This window comes from Triticum dicoccoides, chromosome 7B (assembly GCF_002162155.2).
Source record: "Triticum dicoccoides isolate Atlit2015 ecotype Zavitan chromosome 7B, WEW_v2.0, whole genome shotgun sequence".
Lineage (NCBI taxonomy): Eukaryota > Viridiplantae > Streptophyta > Magnoliopsida > Poales > Poaceae > Triticum > Triticum dicoccoides.
In genome coordinates this window covers 743,376,703-743,396,976 of record NC_041393.1, presented here as the reverse complement: position 1 = coordinate 743,396,976, position 20,274 = coordinate 743,376,703, and the positions used below count along the sequence as shown (strand labels likewise).

The window sequence follows — 20,274 nt, the reverse complement described above, 5'->3', positions numbered from 1 at the left end:
TCGGTGGATCCGACTGGATCCGGTTTTTGTTCATCTACGTTTGTGTGTCTGCAGGTTGGATCCTTCCGGTCTATGCTTCTCTTCATCGGCGGCGGTTGCTGTTCTGGTGCGCTGGTCCTATGGGGTCTTAGCACGACGACTCCCCGACTGTCTACTACAACAATGTTTGTCCGGCTCCGACGAGGGAGGGGCGATGGCGGCGGTGCGTCTTCGGCTCGCTCCAGTGCTTGTAGTCGTCGCTAGGTGGTCTACGGACATGGATGTAAATTTTACTTCTAGTGTCCTTTGTACTTCTAGTGCTTTGCTACGTGTACGTCTGGCACTGATGTGGCACTGTATTTGTCCTTTTTTTAGATAATTAATGGGCAGCTAGCATTCTCCACTCATTTCTCTTTGAGATTTGTTCAGTACAAAGTATAGTCATGGTAACACAAGGAGATACATTAAACAAGCGGGATCCAGCATCAGTTTCAGCAGACTTGGCTAGAACATTAGCAAAAATCAGACTCCACAACTATATTTTGGAACCAAGGTTCTTCAGCAAAAATCAAAGCATGGCACACTGCAATAGCTTTACCCAGCTCTGGGTTATCAACATGATCAACAAACCATATGCTTGCAACTAGCACTAGACCCAGGTGATTGTGGATGACAACACCAATGCCCATGGGTTTTGTCTGTGCAAACTTCGCAGCATCAACTTTATGAAATTGCCCGGCTCAGCCGGCAGCGGAGACCACTTGGGGATTGACGCCTGGTGCTCACGCCTAATGGAGACGTCGACCTGAAGTTCTAAAATAAGACGAAATCAACATAAGCTTTGAACTTGCCCGCCACACATGTTCTTCCAAATGTGCCAAAATGAAAATCTGAAGCACTATAAATCCAGTCCAGTGGCCTTTGTTGCATATGGGCAAAGGTTTTTCAGTTTTACAGATAAATCAGATATCTTTTTAGCTCTTCCCAGATTTCTTGAACATAATGGCACCGAAGGAAACAATGTTCCACTGTCTCAATCTTTTTACAATACATGCAGTCATACCTCACGTTTGTGGAAGTGATCACGCGTAGGAAAGCAGTTTGTGATCACCCATAGTGTTGATCCTTGCTGATCTGATGGCCGGGAGAGCGACACGTAGCATGGAGTCTTTTTTTTCCGACTAAAAGACTGAATATTTTTGGAAACAAAAAAATGTTTAGGTGGCAAAGAGCCTGGTACAATTTTTAGCTGAAAGGCTGTGAAGGTTTGTAGAAACGAAAAAGGGCCTTTTTCCAATAAAAGAACTTAGGAAGAAATAGTTTCAAACTCAAAACTGCAAGTCCTACCAAGCAAGAACAAGAAGCATGTCAAAAAAATAGCAAGCAAAAAAGTAGCAGAAACACTAGCAGGTCCAGTAACTAAGAAAGCAACACAAGGACAAACCATTTCATCCGAATTTAAGGATCGATTGCATTCATCGGTTCTGAGACGAGCAACAAACACTCACACTCATTTAACTAATGATGACATGGCACTAACATTCTGTTCTGCCAGGGGCAACTAAGATAGATGTCGCAGAGGTGATCGATTAAAACCACCAGCCGCTCAACTGACAGACTCACGCTCAAAGCCTAACTAAATTTATTTATTTCTGCCTAAGGCGATGCGCCGATGGGCAATGAATGGCCCTAGTTGGGGGCGAAGAAGATCTCCGAGTCGAGCCTCTTGGACCGGAAGAGCTTCTCCATCTCCGGCGTCGTGTTGAACGACGCCTCCAGGACCTCCGGCGAGATCGCCTTCCACACCGACGTCTTCCCCGCCAGGTGGCTGAAGATCGGGCTGCAACAACATACACAAAATGTATTAGTAGATCATCACCATGGATTTGTTTTTGGAGAAGCACAACACAATGACAGGTAGAATTTGTTTCAATAATGAATTCCTTACTTGGGGGTGGTGATGATGGAGAACCACTCCATGCCGGAGGCATCGGCGATCTTGGATACGACGTGAAAGCGGGGCACGATGAAGAGGCTGCCGCCCTCAATGCGGGTCTCCAGGACGCGCTTGCCGTCGGGGCCGACGACCTGCACGCGCCCGCTGCCACGGACGATGTACGTGACCTGGTACGCCGAGTCGCACGAGAATCCAGGGGAGCACATGGAGTGGGCGTCGATCCTGACCAGGTCGGCCCCGAGCCCGACCTCCTTCACCAGCGGCAGGTTGGCCGTGTTGAGCACCACCACGCGGCCGCCCTTGGGGATGTCCACGTCGAGCTTGGCCTCCAGGCAGTTGAGCGCCATGTCCTTGCGGTCCTCTGCGACCGGCTCGGGGAGCTTCTGCCCGGCCGAGAGCTTGACGATGCCGGAGGCTGGCTGGCTGGAGACGAGCTTGGCGGCGGCGTCCTGCTTGAGGTCCCAGGCGCGGCCGACGAACTCTGTGGAGAAGCCTGCCCCGATACTCGGATACTGCCCCGATACTCGGATACTGCCCCGATACAGCCCGATACGTATCCCGTAAGTATCCGTTGATTTTTTAATTTTAAAAAAAGAATATAATGTTTGATACTCCGGGGATACTTCTGCGATACGTTTTGGATACCTCAAACCCCTTGTTCGATGTGAAATCCCCTCAATAGTAACCGCACACCTTTTGAAAATTCCCAAGATGGGCATGAGTTCATGTCAAAACATAACTGGCAATGTTCTTACTCAATTGAGATGTGAGCAAGATAGAGACGATGCACTGATTGGAACAACAAACCTAAGAAAATCCCACTGCTAATTGATGAAAGTGGACCAAGTGCAAGAAAAGAAAGGGGTAATCCTACTGAGGCATTCTTTGACCTGGAAGCTCCTTATTTTTTTCCCTATTTTTAATAAATAATATATGTATTATCTATATATAAACGTATCCCCGTATCCATGTTTTTAGAAAATTGACGTATCGGGCGTATCCCCGTATCGCGTATCCGATACGTATCCAAGTATCCATGCAACGTAGGAGGGAAACCGACATGCATGACCAAGTTGTGACATTACAGAAAGATTGGATTAAAACAACAGGGCGAAACCAAATAGATGAAATATTCAGGACCTCTTAAGCAAAGAGACTTATTCAAAACGATGAGAATAGTTCTTCTGTTATTATTGGTTCGAAATAAGTGGGATCTGATGGAGACACTTAACCTGATGAAACTGAACCCCCCCAAAAAAAAATAGCACAATTTCGGAATTGATCACAACGTGTGCATTCGACAGATAATTCAGGAGAAAGATGTCTCCCCTCAATCCCAATCTAGGTTAGCGTTCGATCTAAACTGATTCGATAAAAGCATCTACCAACGAAAATTAACCTGACGAAACTAAATAATTCAGCGAAGAACAACAATACTACTACTGTATTTGTTTTTGTTAACCTGACGAAACTAAACAAAACTAGCACGATTTCAGAAGTGATCACAAGGAAACAACGTGTATTCGACAGAGAGACAAATCAGGAGAGCCGCGATCCGAAATCAACGGTACCATTCGATTAATACACATCTACTAACCAAAATTAATCGAGTCAGATCGATCGTACTCAGTGCGGGAGAAGATTGGGGGTTTGGGTGTCGGCGATCGAGTCATCGAGATGGATCGGTTGCATGCACATACCTTGGAGGACGTAGGCGACCTTCGCGGAGTCGGAGTAGCTGGGGAGGGACATGCCGCCGGCGGCGAGCGAGAGCTTGGCGGCGCCGATGGAGGCGACGCCGAGCATGGGCAACTCGGCCGGGCTCCACTCGTAGTAGGCGCCGCCCTCGCCGCCGTACGCCTTCGCCGGCTGCCTCGGGGTGAGATCCACCGCCATCGCCGCGAAAAGGAGAGGGAACACGAGCTACGATTGATCGAGCGAGGCTCTGGGAGTTCCGGGAGCAGGAGAGGAGGGCGTGATGAGGCGATGTGGGATGGGATCGGGCGCCGCCTATTTATAGCCCAGGAACCGGGAGGATGGAAGGCTGCTCACGATCATGGATAAGGTTAACGGCCGTATTAATAGGAGTGGATTAGGATTAATATAGGATAGTTGTTTCCCTTTTTTTAAACTAACATAGGATAGCCAAACAAGTCAAAGTGTATTTCTATATCTACTAGTTAATTAGTTGCACGTGCTTTGCACGTCAGTAATTAATGAAGCGTTCCTAAAAAAACCTTAATCATGCACAAGGATGATGAATAACTCAGCAAGGCACGACTCACACAACATTTTCATTTTTCAATGAGCATTGCAGAAAAAAAAAGGTCCATGAATGTCATAGATAAAGCATAACATAGAAGTGACAATACCATAGACAAATTAGTCACTAATTATTCAGGTGAAACTCACAAATAATTAATTCAAAGATTTTGGTATTTATCAGTTGCGTGAGATGTCAAATCAGGCCAATCGATTTCACCTAGCGTCTGATGTCGAGATAGGTGTGCCGGTGATTCCGAGCTAGGAGTGACCCAGAGCCGGGGGCTATGCAACCACATCATTGTCGGTGGCGGGGAGTCAATAGGTTGATGGGTTCGGGTGGAATGGGGGTACGGGGAGCTCGCTAGCGATGAAATCTAGCAAGGTTTAGAGGGAGGCCGAGGGGAAGAGGAGGAGGAGTCGAGCAGGGTAGAGGACGTGGCAGTGCGCTGTTGGGCTGGCGTCGGGCGATGGTTCCAGAAATAAGAACACCATGACCAAAATGAGGAGGATTATGAAATTGTGGCCGCTCAACCTGAATCGGATTGTGGACATAACTTACTATAATAAATTGTTTTTATGCACGTGACATGTTGGTGGCCCCTTAATTCAATATTCAAGGGAGTTGTTTTTTTTTTTTTGCTTGTCACTTTATATAGAGATTTTTTCACGTGCCCTTTGCCCAGTTAGCGGAGCACACATTGTAACTAAAACCCGAAATAAACCATTCATTTCTTTATCCTATACTTGTGTTATATTATTTTGATTACCCTTTTAGAAAGATTTCCAATATGTAAAGTTGATCCTTATGTCAGGCCCATATAGCGAACTATGCAAAGGTACACAGGTGCAACATACCAAATTATTAACAATATTTAGTGATTTTTTCTTAAATATCAATATAATCACATGTCACTCATCTTGAATCTAAACACGAAAACGATGATAAATTATTTTGGGACGTTCTCAAATATGTGATCCGCATCTTATCTAAAACATGTGTTTTCCTTTATGATTGTATCATCAACGTATATCTTTCCAATTATTGATTTTGATAATACAAAAAATGTTCTATTCACATTATGTCCATATGATGTACGCAGTCTGGAAGGTATGAAACATAAATATATTTTGGTGGAAATAATGCATATTTAGCTACGTGCACATATTTCTTTAAATTATATTGACCTTACAGAAATATATAAGCCAAAAAATAAGAAATGGAAAATTATATTGGCAGGTGAACCAGCAGGACGTTTTTCTTCTTTTTTGGGCGAACACATAACACAGGTAACCAGATAGGTGTTTTATTTTTTATTATACATGCAACTCGTGGACACTTTGCATTTTGATGTTAATTTTTTTTCTAGAGGTTTCTACCGAGCTGGCCTTTTCTTCCCTTTGCAGGTTGTGGTGAGAACTGGGCAGGAATCCTCCAACGGAACTATCCGCATGGTTCGGCTCTATCTTTATTTTATTTTCAAGCACGATTCCTTCTGCCACCCACATATTACATACATTGTGCTATATCCTCCCCGTCCGAATTTTCTCTAGGTGTTATTCATACTCACTGTGGTCAACTGATTCAGGCAGATCAGTTCTCATATTTATTTTTTATTTCAGGATTTCTTGAGTTGATAATCTCCAATGGCCTCTGGACAAGTGATTTCTTTACCTGGGCTGCAGATCTTATCCTTTCATCTGTTACCATCCATGTTTTTATGACGTACAATTGCTTAAATTACATGCTGATGTGTGATTCATACCATTGTGTCTTTTGCTGCCGTATATACCAGGTTACTTGGAACAATACAGTAAAATGCGCAAAAAGCATAACCATGCTGTTCTAGAGAGGGCAAAGCCACAACATCTTGTTCTTCAATCCATAAACAAGCAAAAGCCCAATAATTCTAAGTATGCATTCTTCACTAAATACAGGTGCAACCAAAGGAAAACCTTTTGGCCTGTATTAGAAACTGAAAGAAGGAAATATTAATGTCTCTGTTTTGGTTGTATGTTGTGATTGATGTTTGCGATTGGCATTTTTCATCAGAACTGAGATATTAGTCAAGCTTTCAAACCAGGGGAACAGAAAAGTTGGAAACCAACAGTGTGTTCACATGATTTCCCTATTAATCATGTCAAGGTAACCCAGTGACCTTAACTATGATGATTTTCTGTTGATTGGAAATCTCTTGTAGGTATCAAGGAAACTGAATAGTTAATTTCTCTACCACCATTTGTTAGCAGTTACCATTCTTCAAAATGGTCTGAAAGGATAAAATAAACAGTTACCAAGTTTTAAAGTTCTACCAATATATGTTCCAGAATTAATTGGACCGGTAGTTTTTAGAAGATTGTTCCTTTCCTATTTGATTGACTACATGAATATTTGTAATGTGCTTAGATTGTCATTCGAATGAAGAGGCTGTTAATTTTTAGTGTTGTTGATTTAAATTTGCATGGGATACATCTTACAATGTAACTTCACAATATATTTGTCTTTGAGGGGATGATTATCAATCTGATGTTTCATGGGTCACATGTTATCTAGACATTCTTCTACTACTGTAGGTTCTACTATTTTTAAACTAAACTATCTATGTACTTGAATGAAAGCATATACACATACTTTTATTGCTGTTTTGATTAGGTTCTACTATATTTGCTCGTCCGTATCTCATATTGATGATATCCATGGGGCCTATAGACTATAAATTCCTTTCAGACATATGCAGTTTAGAGAAGCTCATTTTCTTATATTTTGAAGCTCATCTTCGGGTTCATCATATGTGCCCGATGGTTGAAGTAGTCTCCATTTACAAACTACGGTTGGGTCATTCCTGCTTTGAAAGTAGATACTATCTCTCTATAGGTCATACACTTGAAACATTTTAATTTGAAATGGATGCTACCATGTTCCATCTTTGTGCTAGAGATAGCATTCAATGCAGGAATGAAAGCTTAGCTTCCTGGAAAAAAATTGCACCTGCTAGAAATATCAAGCTGCCTTCCAGCTTTGTATGAGATAGATCCTTCCTACATTTCCAAAGCCTTGGTGCAAGAATTGGTTTGAACATCAGATTATCTCCTCTCTTTTTATGAACCAATCCAAAATGTAAAAGCAAAGCTTTTAACGAACAATCCATTAACATCTTCTAATGTATTTCTAGCGTTCAACAAGATGTAAGAGTGTGGCAATGCATGGCATACCACACTAATTCAATGCAAATCGATTAAATTCCCCCATTCGGTAACTTAGAAATGTATGTGATGCCTTATGTAAATATAACTTTCATGTTATCTATCACCATAGACTTATGAAAATTCCTATCAATCCATCATCACAATAGACGGGCGTAGCACCGCACACCATCATGGTCTAGTCAAAAACAGTATAACCAAGTCTAAAGTGAGCCCTCTCAGGACCTGGCGATTTCTGGCTCTCCATTCTCGTCACCTGGCTTATCTGGGTCGTTAGATGTGCTGTAAATTTAGTACTTCACCGCAGTTTTTTTGCCTGCTACTCCAGAAGAAAAAACGGGGGCCTGTGGTTCTCTGGGCTTTATTTGCCGGCCCACTTGGCTAATACCTGAGCGCCTGTGGATTCTAAAAAAAAGGAACCCTGAGCGCATATCTCTCGAAATCACTAATTAAGGAGTACTCCTTGCGGAGATCACTCCAACTTCCCCAGGTTGCGACAAGTGGCGCGCTGCCTATGCGCCACTTGTCGCAACCTGAGAGTTTTCCCTTTTTTCGTAGATCCGTTTATTCAAAATGTTTTATCTCTTAAACCGTGCGTATAAATCTCAAACCGCTTTCGCCATTGGATTCCTCGCGTCGAGATCTTCAAAACTAGATCCCATGTTGATAGCTTTTGATGAATGTTTTTTTCACACAAAAAACCGGACGAAAAAAACTGACGAAAAAACTGAACCAGGAACACGGGTCTTTTTTCCCTTTCCGAAAGAGGCACGCCCGTGCCTCTCGCGAAAGCACAACCGTGCCTCTGGCGGAAGCAAAACCGTGCCTCTCACGAAAGAAAAAAAACAGAAAACGTGTTTTTTCCCTTTCCGAAAAAGGCACGCCCGTGCCTCTAGCGGAAGCAAAACCGTGCCTCTCGCGAAAGAAAAAAAAATAGAAAACGCGGTTTTTTCCCTTTCCGAAAAAGGCACGCCCGTGACTCTCGCGAAAGCACAACCGTGCCTCTGGAAGAAGCAAAATCGTGCCTCTCGCGAAAGAAAAAAAAACAGAAAACACGTTTTTTTCCCTTTCCGAAAGAGGCACGCCCGTGCCTCTCGCGAAAGCACAACCGTGCCTCTGGCGGAAGCAAAACCGTGCCTCTCGCGAAAGAAAGAAAAAAACAGAAAACATGTTTTTTTCCCTTTCCGAAAGAGGCACGCCCGTGCCTCTCGCGAAAACAAAATCGTGACTCTCGCGAAAAAAATTGCATTTTTTTGCGCAAAAATATTATTTTTTTTCGAAATTTTTTTTTGGTCAAAAAACTGGGGAAGACCGGTAGAAAACAAAAATGTAAAAAAACGAAAAAAAACTTTTAAAAAGCCGAAAACGCATGCGTAAAAATAAAAAAAATAAAATTCGAAGGGAGTGCCCAGAGCGCGACACGTGGCGAATGGCTGTGAGCGTGCCAAGTGGCGCTGATCGTTGCGAGGCTCCTGAAGGAGCACTCGTTAATTAGTTGCTCCCCATATCTCTAACCTCACTAAAAAAAAGCGCTCGTTTTTTCCAGAGGGAAGGTCAACATGACAGAGGCGTGATGCGGGTGACGCAGGCAATCGATCTCCGCGGGGATCCATCCCTTGCACGTGATGCGGTGGACTCGGTGGCGGCTCGATCCAGAGGACAGGCCGACGCTTCATCTCCACTGAAACTTGAAAGAGCAATAATACTTCAGTTTCTATTCACACATTCATGGCGGCTGATGTGCCCATATTTTCCAATGCCGAAGGGTGCAGGTATATGCTTCCTCCCCTACCACTTTTTGCTCACCCTTTCCGCCGCTACACCTCCCAAAGAAGCTTCGATCTGAGCGCTGTACCAGAGACGACTGGGTGTGAGGAACTGCAGAGCGGCGCAGTGTGTCTATGTGACGCGGGGAGATGCAGTGGCAAGCGGCCGAGATAGGTGACATGGGGCCTTGCCAAGCGTCTCTATGTTTCGTATAGCAATTAATGGCAGTCGAGGGAACGGTGTCGGCGGATGGTCGAGGTGCGATACAATTTTGCACTCCTATGATATCAGTACGTCCCGTCCCTTTATGCCTTTCCCCCTTCTCCCTCCGGCAATACCATGTCCACCGGTCACGCCTCTCCTGTTCTCCACCAAGGCTGTTATATCTGCATATTTTTCCTCCCTGTTACCTTCTCCATGTGGTCAATCCAAGTCGTCCTAAATCTGTTTTTTTTTTTTGGCTACAGGTTATGGTATATTGGTTTAGGGACTATTGAAGTGTGGTTCTGATTTTTTTTTTTTGGAAAAGATATTCACCAGTGGATTATTTGCAATGGCAATCAGGTTAGTTAGCATGGAATGCTAAGTGAAGATGGGTTTCTTGTCCAGTGTATACTGTAGTCTGTACTCTGTGCTATGTAGGAGAGTGTCAAAGGAAGATACATAGTTTAAGCTATTATAGGCCGGAGCTACATCTCCATCCTACAAAGACTTTTTTCTTTTCTTTGGGAAGGTCTTTACGATTAGGCCAAGAAGTGTGGGATGCACGCCGCGAGCACTGGCTCTTGGCGCAGGCGATGAGCTCACCACCTACTGTAACTCTGGTCCTGAGCATGTACGCTGCCCTTACTATATATCTCACCGACTAAATCCTATCACACGACGAGTTTCATCTATCCTTCGCCTACATTCAGACAGCAAAGGTACATATAAGATCCTATATCGTTTTTCTCTAATCTAATTCATTTAATCTAAACAGTTTTGAAGGTCACCGATAGAGAATATTTCCCATTTCATATTGAATTATAACCATTCAAATTTATATTGATTGATTTATGCTACTGCTGTTCAATTTTTGCACCTTTTAAATTTATGCAGACAAGCTGTTTGATGTATGCCCAACTAGGCTGCAGATCATTGTTACTGAATTAATACATGAATTACTTTCTTTTCATATTTTGTAATTTTGTAGTTGAAGCAATTCATCAAGAACAAACTAATTCGTATTTGTCTCATTCATAGATCTAGCGTAGTTCATTCTATCATTGGCATGCATAGATCATCTTGTGTTTGCAACGCCATATAAGATAACAAGGGATTATTATTTTGCGGATCAATAAAATTCTTTGGAGATAACGTCAAGGGAAGGAGTATCATTGGAATATTTCTGTTCTCCCCCTGAAAGTTTTCACAAACTATTAAATTCACCATTGAAATGAATCTGAACTATTCAATTTTCATAGGTGAAGCATCATCATCATCATCATCATCATCATCATCATTATTATTATTATTATTATTATTATTATTATTATTATTATACCTTTATTTTTCTCATACCACGTCTGATGCTTGAAACTCTATAACACTAGATGATACCCGCGCGTTGCTGCGGGTACACTTGTTTATATTTCTAAAGAACTCTAAGATAAATACATGAACATATGAGTAATAGAGGAAGAGCTAAAAGGGACGTGGAGTTTCTACACCCAGGAGCAAATGCTCCTGGTGTGAACAGTAAAATAAAAAAATTCAAAAAAATGTCAAAAATTTCTGAATTTTTTTGTGGCACATTTATACAAATGTTTGTTGTGCACGTAAAATTTCATCGCGAAATCACATTGGTGAAAGGTGTGGTAAAAAAACAAAATCGATGCTCTGAAAGTGTTACTTACAAAAGCATTTTGGAGCTCTGATTTTGTTTTTTTGGCACGACTTCCACGAATGTGATTTCGTGATGAAAATTTTCATGCACAAGAAACACTTATGAAAGTATGTCACAAAAAAAATCCAGAATTTTTTGAAATTTTTTTCTATTTTTTTGATTTTACTGTTCACACCAGGAGCATTTGCTCCTGGGTGTAGAATGGTACTTTCGTGGTAATCTCTTGCCAAGTACGTAGTGCTTTGCCTGTGTAAAATTTTGAGTTTGAAGTACAAATGCAATAATGTTGTACCACTTTTTAAAAGCATGATCCAGCACCAGTACCAGTAGAGTGGGTAGATTAGAGAATCTTTTCACCTTAGCCTAAGTTGCTAGCCTCACACTATTTCTTATGAATAAAGATTCTGAGATGGTATAGAGTATAATCCATGCAGATATTCCTGGAATAACTAACTTGGAATTGCAGTAACTAAAACAGAGAGGAATTGTTAATGTAGGATAAAGTCAATCCTGGTTGGAAATTTAACGTGGGCAGAATAAAAGCTAATGCCTGCTTCTTTTATTTTTTGTTTGGAACAGCGTCACGATCTACTCTTCATAGGAACAATAGAGAAATATATAAAATTTATAACTCTAAATCACCAAAGAGGGTAGTTGTCTCGGACTGAAAAAGCTACCTGTTCATTGTTTCATTCCAAGCTACTGTACCGTACTACATTTAATCCATTACCACATGATACTGGAACAGTTGGAACAAAGTAATATGATGTAGAAGCATAATTCCATGTGAACTGCTTAGCCATTAGCATTGCAACAAATTGTAAGATGCAGATACTGAAGAACCCTACTGTCAGAAATAATCCCACATGTTGTAGCCATCAGCCAAACTCAATCATATAGTTTCCGCATAAATGTTACTGAAAAAACCAACCGATTTAACATGCATTATTGACTGCTGCAACATATAAAGGATTAACACGCCATGCATTAGATGGCAGAAGGATAAACGTAGCAAAAATAATAGAAGTGAATCCTGAAAGGCACATATGACTGGAAGAAATAGGATTCGTAGGAATACGCAGGTAGAGGAATGCTGTGGGGTACAAGTACAATATCAGATTGAAGCCCTTGCAATTGCTGGTCTGTTCGCTACCAGGTTGTTCCTCTGCCGCCGAAAGGAGAGCCGGGTCGGTTGTCTGGGCCAAAGCGAACCAAGGTATGGGAGAGCTGCCGAAAGCAACTGGACCAGCGGCCAGCGCCGGAGGAGTCCATCAGCAAAAGGACCACATGCGTAGATATTCCTGTAGAACAGGTTACAACATCTTGCCAGTTTTTGTTTATGCTTATGATTGAACCGCTGCTACTGATTAACAGCGTGCATACTGTAATTTGAGAGATGCAAGCTGGTGCAGCGGGAACATAGGCAATACAATAACTTAAGTCAGGACAGGATGTGGATGGGATCACCGCTGCGGGATATGCGAAGGTCGAACTCGAGATGTTGCGGTAGAGGTCGCAGCCGAGGCCGGCCTGGTCGAGGCGGTTGATGATGACGACGTTGTCTTCCCCTTCCGCCGCCGCCAGCTCTATCACCATCGTGATCTCCACCCCCGGCCCGCCGCCGCCGCGCCCTGAAGATCTCATCGCCATCGGCATCGCCTGGGATCCCGACCCGGATCCTCTCCTCCCCTCTCCCCCTTCTCTCGCATGTTCTCGTTGGTTTTGTGGCTGAGTGTATTTTTCTTTTGCTGGACGATGGTTTGTGAGAGGACGGAGCCAAGGCAGACCGGCGATCGTTCCGAAGCCGGAGAGAGGCGATTGCCGCTCAGCCGCCACACCCACCTGGGAAGTACTGGAATTTTTCTAGATGGAGAGAGGGCTCGATGGATTGAAACTTGACAGACCCGAGAGCACATTCATTATATGGACACAGAGCAAAGGGGCCCATGTGAGAGATGAAGGGCCTATATGGGATAGTGGATGGAAGATGGAGAGGCCCGGGTTTCGTCTTCCATGTTAAAAGAGTGGGGATGAAGCGTCGGTACAGAGAAGAAGAAAACGTCTTAATTTTTTTTTGAGGAACATAAATTCATTTTAATATGTGGACCTATTTGATGACATGAACATCTTGCAATGACGTGGCACATCGTTGATGTGGACGGTGTGCATGGTGAAAGAATAAGGAATAGTGGGGAGCAACTTCTTAAGAATGGTAGATTTGGCCGACGTCCTAACTTTGTCTTTAAACATTGGCTGGGCTTAAATTCCTACTTTGGTTTCCTAGGGAAATGAAGTGGGTTTGAGACATGACCTCTCATAATGTTTCTACCATTCACTTCAAGTGCCTTAATGTTGTGAGCATATGCAGTCTTATTATTGCACCCAGTATTGATATCTAGCTTCAAACATTGGAAATGATTTATAAAGCTCATATATATCGAGCTCCAATATGGTTTCACTATTGTAATTTTTTGAGCCAACACATAGAAATAGATGGACACAGCAACGCGTGTCATCGATAATCTAGTAGACTCTAGAATCGATTCTGATTGTGCGGATTTCTATAGAGATTACAATTATGATAACTTTTTGTCGTTTGGGGCTTGTGGCACAATAAAAATTCTTCCATTGTGTTATTTTCCTCTCTATATTTTCTTTGCTAGCAGTTTGGTTTTTTATTACCCTTTTCTGTGCTTATCTCATATCACATGACTGGATTAGCGACAATGATGACATTGATCAGCTTCACCGGGAAAGTCATGGTGCGACTGAACCCTCATTGGCTCTGGCCATAAGGAACTTGATTATGATGGCTCATCCAAGATGGTACAACATGTAGTAATTGATAGAAAAATTATTCTTTAGGCATAGAAGCTAGCCATGGTTTGTTATTAACTTTTTATTATTATGACCATTATGTGATATTTGTCCATGTGATTGTTAGAAGGATTCTGATGAGTGGGCCGTTGGAGAAGCAACATCCACTTCGTTGGTTCAAGGATGTGTATTAATGGGTTTCCCAAAAGAGATCGTCATGAAGGCTAATACTAGAACTAGATAATTTCAGTTCATTTCTTATATGTTTCTTTGCACTTTCTATTTCAACCGCATTTTTCTTTTAGGCCATAATGAGAAATGTGTTGTTCGAGCTACTTCTCATGTATGAGGTAGTTTTCCATGTGATTCTGCAACTTGGTTTACCCTATGGTGCTAATCATAGCACATTAATACAACTGGCAAGCATATCCTTCCACACCGAGAAGTGATAAGCAACTATGTCAACTTGGAATGCATTGCCAAGAGATTTGTTCATGGATGTCATGCTGACTCCCTTAAGTGGTCCATGGGAAACCGAGTAGGTATTCCACCTCATCTGGCTCCAAAGAGGTAACCTTGTTCTTTCCAACCCATACAAGGTTCCATTTTTTTGCACTGATCCATGCCATATTTTGAACACTTTGAGATGAATTTCTTAAGCTTGCAAAAAGTACAATAAATTCATTCTATTTATTTCACACTTCGCATACATGTTTGCAAGGAATTGAGTTAAGTTCTCGAGTCCCAAGAAGGCCACAACTTCATATAATGAGTAAAGGCCTCAAATATGGTATTTCCAGGGAGAGACAAGACAAGAAATTTGTTCTCAACTGGGAAATTATGGATATATCCTCTTTTTCCAGCAGCTGCCCACAAGTTCTTTGAGTCCACAAATTCAGGTTCAATGTCATACAAGAATCTTGAAATTGTTTCCCATACATCTTCGGAGATAGTGCCACATTTTCATTGTGGAAGAAAGGTGGCCAAATATCTTGTTGAGCAAGCCCTCTTTCTCAACAAGCTATTGGGCCACCTTTCTTATGTGGCATTAGCTCGAAAAGGTGACATTGATCCAGAATTTGTGGATTCTAAGCACTTGTGCGCAACTGCTTGAAAAAGAGGGTGTATCAATAATATTCCAATTTAGAATAGATTTTCTCTCTCGCATGTTCCTCCAAAGTCCAAATTTGAGATATTTCCTCATTATATGAAGTTGTGACCTTCTAGGGACCTGAGAAGTTAACTCGATTCCTTGTAAACATGTGTGGCAAGTGTGAAATAAATAGAAAGAGGCCAGGGCAGAAAATCCACCATCTCCAAGTGTTCAAAAATATGTCATGGATGAGTGGAGAAAATGAAACCTTGTATGGGTTGCAAAGAACAAGGTTGCCCATTTGGAGCCTGATGAGGTACTAAGGGACCACACAAGGGGAGTCATCACAACATCCAAGAACAATTCTCTTGGCAATTCATTCCAAGTTGACACAGTGGCTTAACACTTGTTGGTGTTGAAGGATTACGTTTCTCAATTAAAGGAGGAGAGGTAGCTCTGCATGGGCTTAGGATCCACATGAGGATCGTAGTTTCTACAAAGTTAGGCAAAGCTGGTAGGAGGATTTTGAAGGATTGATGAGATCTGACTCAGACTAGCACACTAATTGAGATTTTGACATGAAATCTCTCAGTAATGATAAAATTGTGGCATTCATTAGTAATTTTGACGTCTTTGACTTGGCGATTGGGGGCAAACCATGTAGCAACCTTACCGGAATAACTGGCACACCACCGTAATGGTGGTAGGGCGAACAATCTTCTTTGTTCTACCATTACTTCAAAATCATGGGGATGCCATAAAGTCGGCTATCCGAGAATGTAGCCTAAAAATTTAGTGCATGTTTTATCTTTTAATTCTTATCTCCAGGAATATTGTGCTAGCTGCTCTGATGATTGGAATTAGAGCACTTTACTTTCACATTGTTCAGTGTTGTGATGATGGCACATGATGCAGGTGGCACCCTTCTTACGCCCAATTTGCTTGAAAAAAGATCTGTAGTTTACTTTATATGGTTCGGCGCAATGCTCTGTAGTTGATGCAAGTAGTGGCCATTTCTCGCTGGTTCGCGCGGAAAAGGATGATCCTGAGCAAGGGATCTCTGAATTTCCTGTCTTGAGCATTTCATTACTGTTGTTCAATTTGCTTGCTGGAGGTCCATAGGCATCTTCTGTTGTGTTTACAGTATTTGATACGCTCTCCGATTGCAGGGGAAGAGAACCTGAAGAAGGCTAGGAAGGAGCGTGAGATAACTGATGAGCATGTCAAGGCGTTTCAGTGCGTTGGGCAGATAGTGGGGGAGGTGCTGCGCCCGCTTGCCGGCGACCGCTGTGAGTGTCATCAAGATCTCTCCTTGGTGTCTGATCGACATTTTTCTCCTTATTGACCTGTTCACTTGCAGTTATCGTCAAGGCTAGGAGAGATGTATGTTATACGCGGCGAGAAGAATATCTACACGCCCTTTTAATGCCTGTCCGTGTGTATGATGTCATTAAGCAGGCTCGCCGGACCAAGAAACCAACTCCGGCGCCGCTAGGGCTGGAAAAAAATCTCGAAGCTCGCGAGCTAAACAAGTAGCTCGTGACTCGGCTCGAATCGACTCGAACTCGAAGAATAACGAGTCGAGCCGAGCTTTAGTTTAAGATCGTTTATAGACCAAGTTAAATGAGTCAATCTCACGAGTACTCGTGTAACTCGTTAGGCTCGATATAATAGATCAGTCACTCCCAATAAAAAGAAAGATCAGCCACCAAACAACCTACGTCCTAGGCGCACAACCCAAGGCCGAGTAGTTGAAGGCCTAGCCTCCTAGGAGACTCATGCGTTACAAGAAAAATACAATTGTTTACTGATATATATATATGTTTAATATATACATCATCATTTTTATCATATTTGAGGGCTTTATGTTTATATCTTAAACGAGCTTAACAAGCTAAACGAGCCAGCTCGCGAGTTATACGAGTGGAGCCAATCTTGGGTTTGAGCTCGTTATAGTAACGAGTCGAGTCGAGCTAACTCGTTAACGAAACAAGCTCTAGCGAGTCGAGCCGAGCTGGCTCGACTCGGCTCGAATTCCAGCCCTAGGCGCCGCGCATTGATGCACCCAGACACTTGGCCTCATCAGAATCCGCTATTTAAAGGCAGCCACACCTGGCTAACTCTGCACCAGTACAAGTCCTCCTTTGCTCCACATCCGCTATGACCGCGAGCGGTCACGCTCTATGGTATAGTCTGTCGCCGGAGATGAAGCACGAGGTGGCCACCCCTGGAGCCACCTGGCAGTCCCGCCGTGCCAGGCGGAACGAGTAGGGCATGCCGGCCAGCTCGACTGAGGTCTCTAACGACGACCTCATGTGCTCCGACGACACGACGCAGGTGCTTGCCGGCCTTACCATGGAAACGTTGCCATGGCGGAGGAAGGAGCAGCCTGCGCTGGCTCCTATGCCGGCTTTCTGGTAGACGCAAGAGGTGCAGAGATACATCCGGTTCCTCCTTGAGTAGCTACGGTTGGCGGAGGGCTAAATCTACGACGAGCGCGTAAGCGAGGTGGCCATGGCCACCATGGCCACGGCTCACTCGAACTTTGTAGCGGAGTAGCGCGCGCTCTACGAGGCTATTAGCGCCGCTCGCAACAAAGTTCCGCGGCAGCCAGACGCGGACGCGGCCGCCAGCTGCGTGTCCTACCCGTCGCCATCCAACTTTCGAGGTGGCACGTGGCAGGTGGACATTGACGGACCTTCCACGTGCATCGTCGACATCACGTCCACTGGCCCCGGTGACGGACAGATCGCAGACTACTCTGAGGATGAGTAGGGCATGCGAGGCGGCAGGGCATTGTTTCCCAAGAGGGTCGGTCTGTCTCCCATGTTCTACTCTTCCTCGCCGGAGACCACACCTCCACTTCATGGGTCTTGAACCCCGCCACCATTCAGGAAGACGGCAAATGGAGGTCGTTGTCACTGATGCGGAATACAAAGGAAGTGGACGATGACGGCCGCTGCCGTAGGACGGTTTAGGGTCGGAACGCTCTTTTTTTGTTTTATATGTTCGAAATGTAATGAAAAGTCGCCTTGTTTGCGTGAACCTCTTCTGATTTATATGAATGTCTGCCGCGTTTGCCTGAATTTCGTCCGGTTAGCTGAAAAGGTGTTTGAAATGTATACAGACAGCGTTCGATGCCGTCTCAGGCATCCGTGTTCGAGGACTGGTCCTCTGTCCGTGGACAGATGCCTGAGCAAATTTGCGGGTTAATATTGAAGATGCCCTTTACTGTGCTTAGGCGTTTCTGCTGAACTTTAAAGAAATCGTATATCCAATTGTTTTGGACAAAATATACTTATAATGTAATTATCTTATATTTAAATCTAGTGCAATTTAACATGAAATTGCAATTATTTTTCTTGTGCATTGTATCTCATATTTTTATTTTTATTTCAGACACCATGGACACTCCATCAAAGAAAAAAAAAGATACCATGGACATGATCGAGAGGCCATACAATCTGCACGTACTACACGGTTGGTTATACGTACTAGTCAAAATAAAATGGCGGGCCAGCTTTCGTGCAGCGACACGCACATCCATCCATCCATCTATATATCGTGTATCCATGTCCTAATCGGACGAGACTAATTAAGCACCTTGCACCTTGCTTTCCATAGCTAGCTATCTTCTCCATTCTCCATTTTCCATTTTCCACCATGGCCACCGCCGTAGCATTTGCCCACCTTCTCCTTTTCCTCGTCTTGGTGTCCCCTGTGGCCTGCTACTCGTACCGCTGCGACTGGTGCCCTCGGCGGGCCACCGCCTCCCTCATGCCTCCCGACGCCGCCCTCACCGGCGCCGCGTGCGGGTACGGTGGCCCGGAGGCGGCGGTGACTGAGCTCGCCGCCGGAGGATTCCACATTGCGGCCGTTAGTGCTGGATTCTTCCGCCGCGGCTGGGCCTGCGGCGCCTGCTACCAGCTGAGGTGCACGGCCAGGAGTGCGTGCGCGATGGACGGTGTGAATGTCATCGTCGTCGCCTCCACGGAGACGGCGACGAACGGGACAGGCACCAAAGGCCAGTTCCTGCTCGGCAAGGACGCCTTCGCCGCCTTGACTACTGCTGTAGCTGGTGACGACGGTCAGCTGGCGAGCTTGGTGGATGCGGCCGTCGACGTCGACTTCAGGAGGGTACCTTGCGCTTACAAAGGAAAGAACCTGGCGGTAAGGCCGTGAGGGTGGAGGAGAAGAGCAGCAGGGACAAGGGCCACCTCGCCGTCAGGTTCCTCTACCAGGGCGGCCAGACCGACATCGTTGCCGTCGAGGTGGCGGCGCAGGTGGAAATTCCTCGTGCCACGATCCAGAGTGCCGCCGCGCCGTCGCCGACAACATGGCAGTACATGATGCGGCGCGAGGGGTCGCCGGGGGTGTGGCGCACGTCACGCGCGCCAGCCGGCCCGCTGCGGCTCCGGCTCGTCGTGACCGCCGGCTCCGGCGGCAAGTGGCTTCGAACTGAGGGTGTGGTGCTCACCGTGGAGTGGCAGGCCGGCGCGGTCTACGACACTGGGCTGTGCGTCACCGACGTCGCTGCAAACACGTGCGGCGGCGCCTCCTGCTCCGCCTCCGGAGACGGCGACGAGGAGTAGGAGCTCAGATGACAAGCACGCTTCCATCCATCCAGGATCGTAGTGACCTATGGTCCATCGGAGCCGGCGCACACACCACCGGCCGGCCACCGGGAAGGTCGATGCTTCTTCATCTAGACCGTACACTACAGATGTGTGCGTGTTCGGCTGCATGCACGAAGAAGAGGTACAAAGACCGGATCTCCGCCGGACGAAATGGTGTGTGCTCCATGATTCTGATTCCACCATGACTGGCGGCCGTTGAACACACTAACTAGCAACGTGGCTAGTGCATATTAGTGGCCACACGCACACTTGCGATGTTAAGATCATTGTCACTGTCATTTTGTCAATGTGCTCATGCATGCGCACCATGAGTGAGTGAGTGAGCTATAGGCAGCTAGTTCATATGTATTCCTGGCCGGCCGGCCGGTCCAAGTACGAAGATACCTTGCGGCCATTGTTGATTCTTCTTCCACCGGCTTCTCGGTGGAATTTGGAGACACTTATCAGGTGTTTCATTCTTTTTTTTCTTTTCTTTTTGCGAAGGGTGTGGTTAGATCTCAGTTGAACCCTGGTGGGCTGGTTTCACCACCGGAACCTAACCATCTGAGCAAAGCTCAGCTTGCTCACTTCGCAAGTATTGCTTAAATTGATATGGTTAAAGTTTATTTTGGTATGTAATCATGATGATTGTGTACAAAAATATATGTGCCTCCTTCGCAATGCACAAGCAACA

The 20,274-nt window shown here is 44.6% G+C and overlaps 1 protein-coding gene and 1 pseudogene across 1 annotated transcript; one reads left to right on the top strand and one right to left on the bottom strand.

Moving 5' to 3' along the window:
• Window positions 1-1,437: 1,437 nt before the first annotated feature.
• On the bottom strand, window positions 1,438-3,902 carry LOC119339631 (11S globulin seed storage protein 2-like). The gene is made up of 3 exons (XM_037611610.1): window positions 3,566-3,902; window positions 1,928-2,658; window positions 1,438-1,819 (listed from the first exon to the last, which is right to left on the bottom strand). Exons 1-3 carry the CDS (start codon window positions 3,830-3,832, stop codon window positions 1,669-1,671), a joined length of 1,149 nt encoding a protein of 382 aa, XP_037467507.1. The 5' UTR covers window positions 3,833-3,902; the 3' UTR covers window positions 1,438-1,668.
• A 14,725-nt stretch (window positions 3,903-18,627) lies between these two features.
• On the top strand, window positions 18,628-19,568 carry LOC119339629 (annotated as a pseudogene).
• The last annotated feature ends 706 nt before the right edge of the window (window positions 19,569-20,274 follow it).

Bases quoted from the DNA above. Each gene is read 5' to 3' on its own strand.
- LOC119339631 (XM_037611610.1), bottom strand. From the start codon at position 3,832: ATGGCGGTGGATCTCACCCCGAGGCAGCCGGCGAAGGCGTACGGCGGC. The intron at 2,659-3,565 runs TGAGTACGATCG...TTTTGACATGAA, and splicing joins CCCCCAATCTTCTCCCGCAC to CTCATGCCCATCTTGGGAAT. The intron at 1,820-1,927 runs GTAAGGAATTCA...ATGTTGTTGCAG, and splicing joins TCCATCATCACCACCCCCAA to CCCGATCTTCAGCCACCTGG.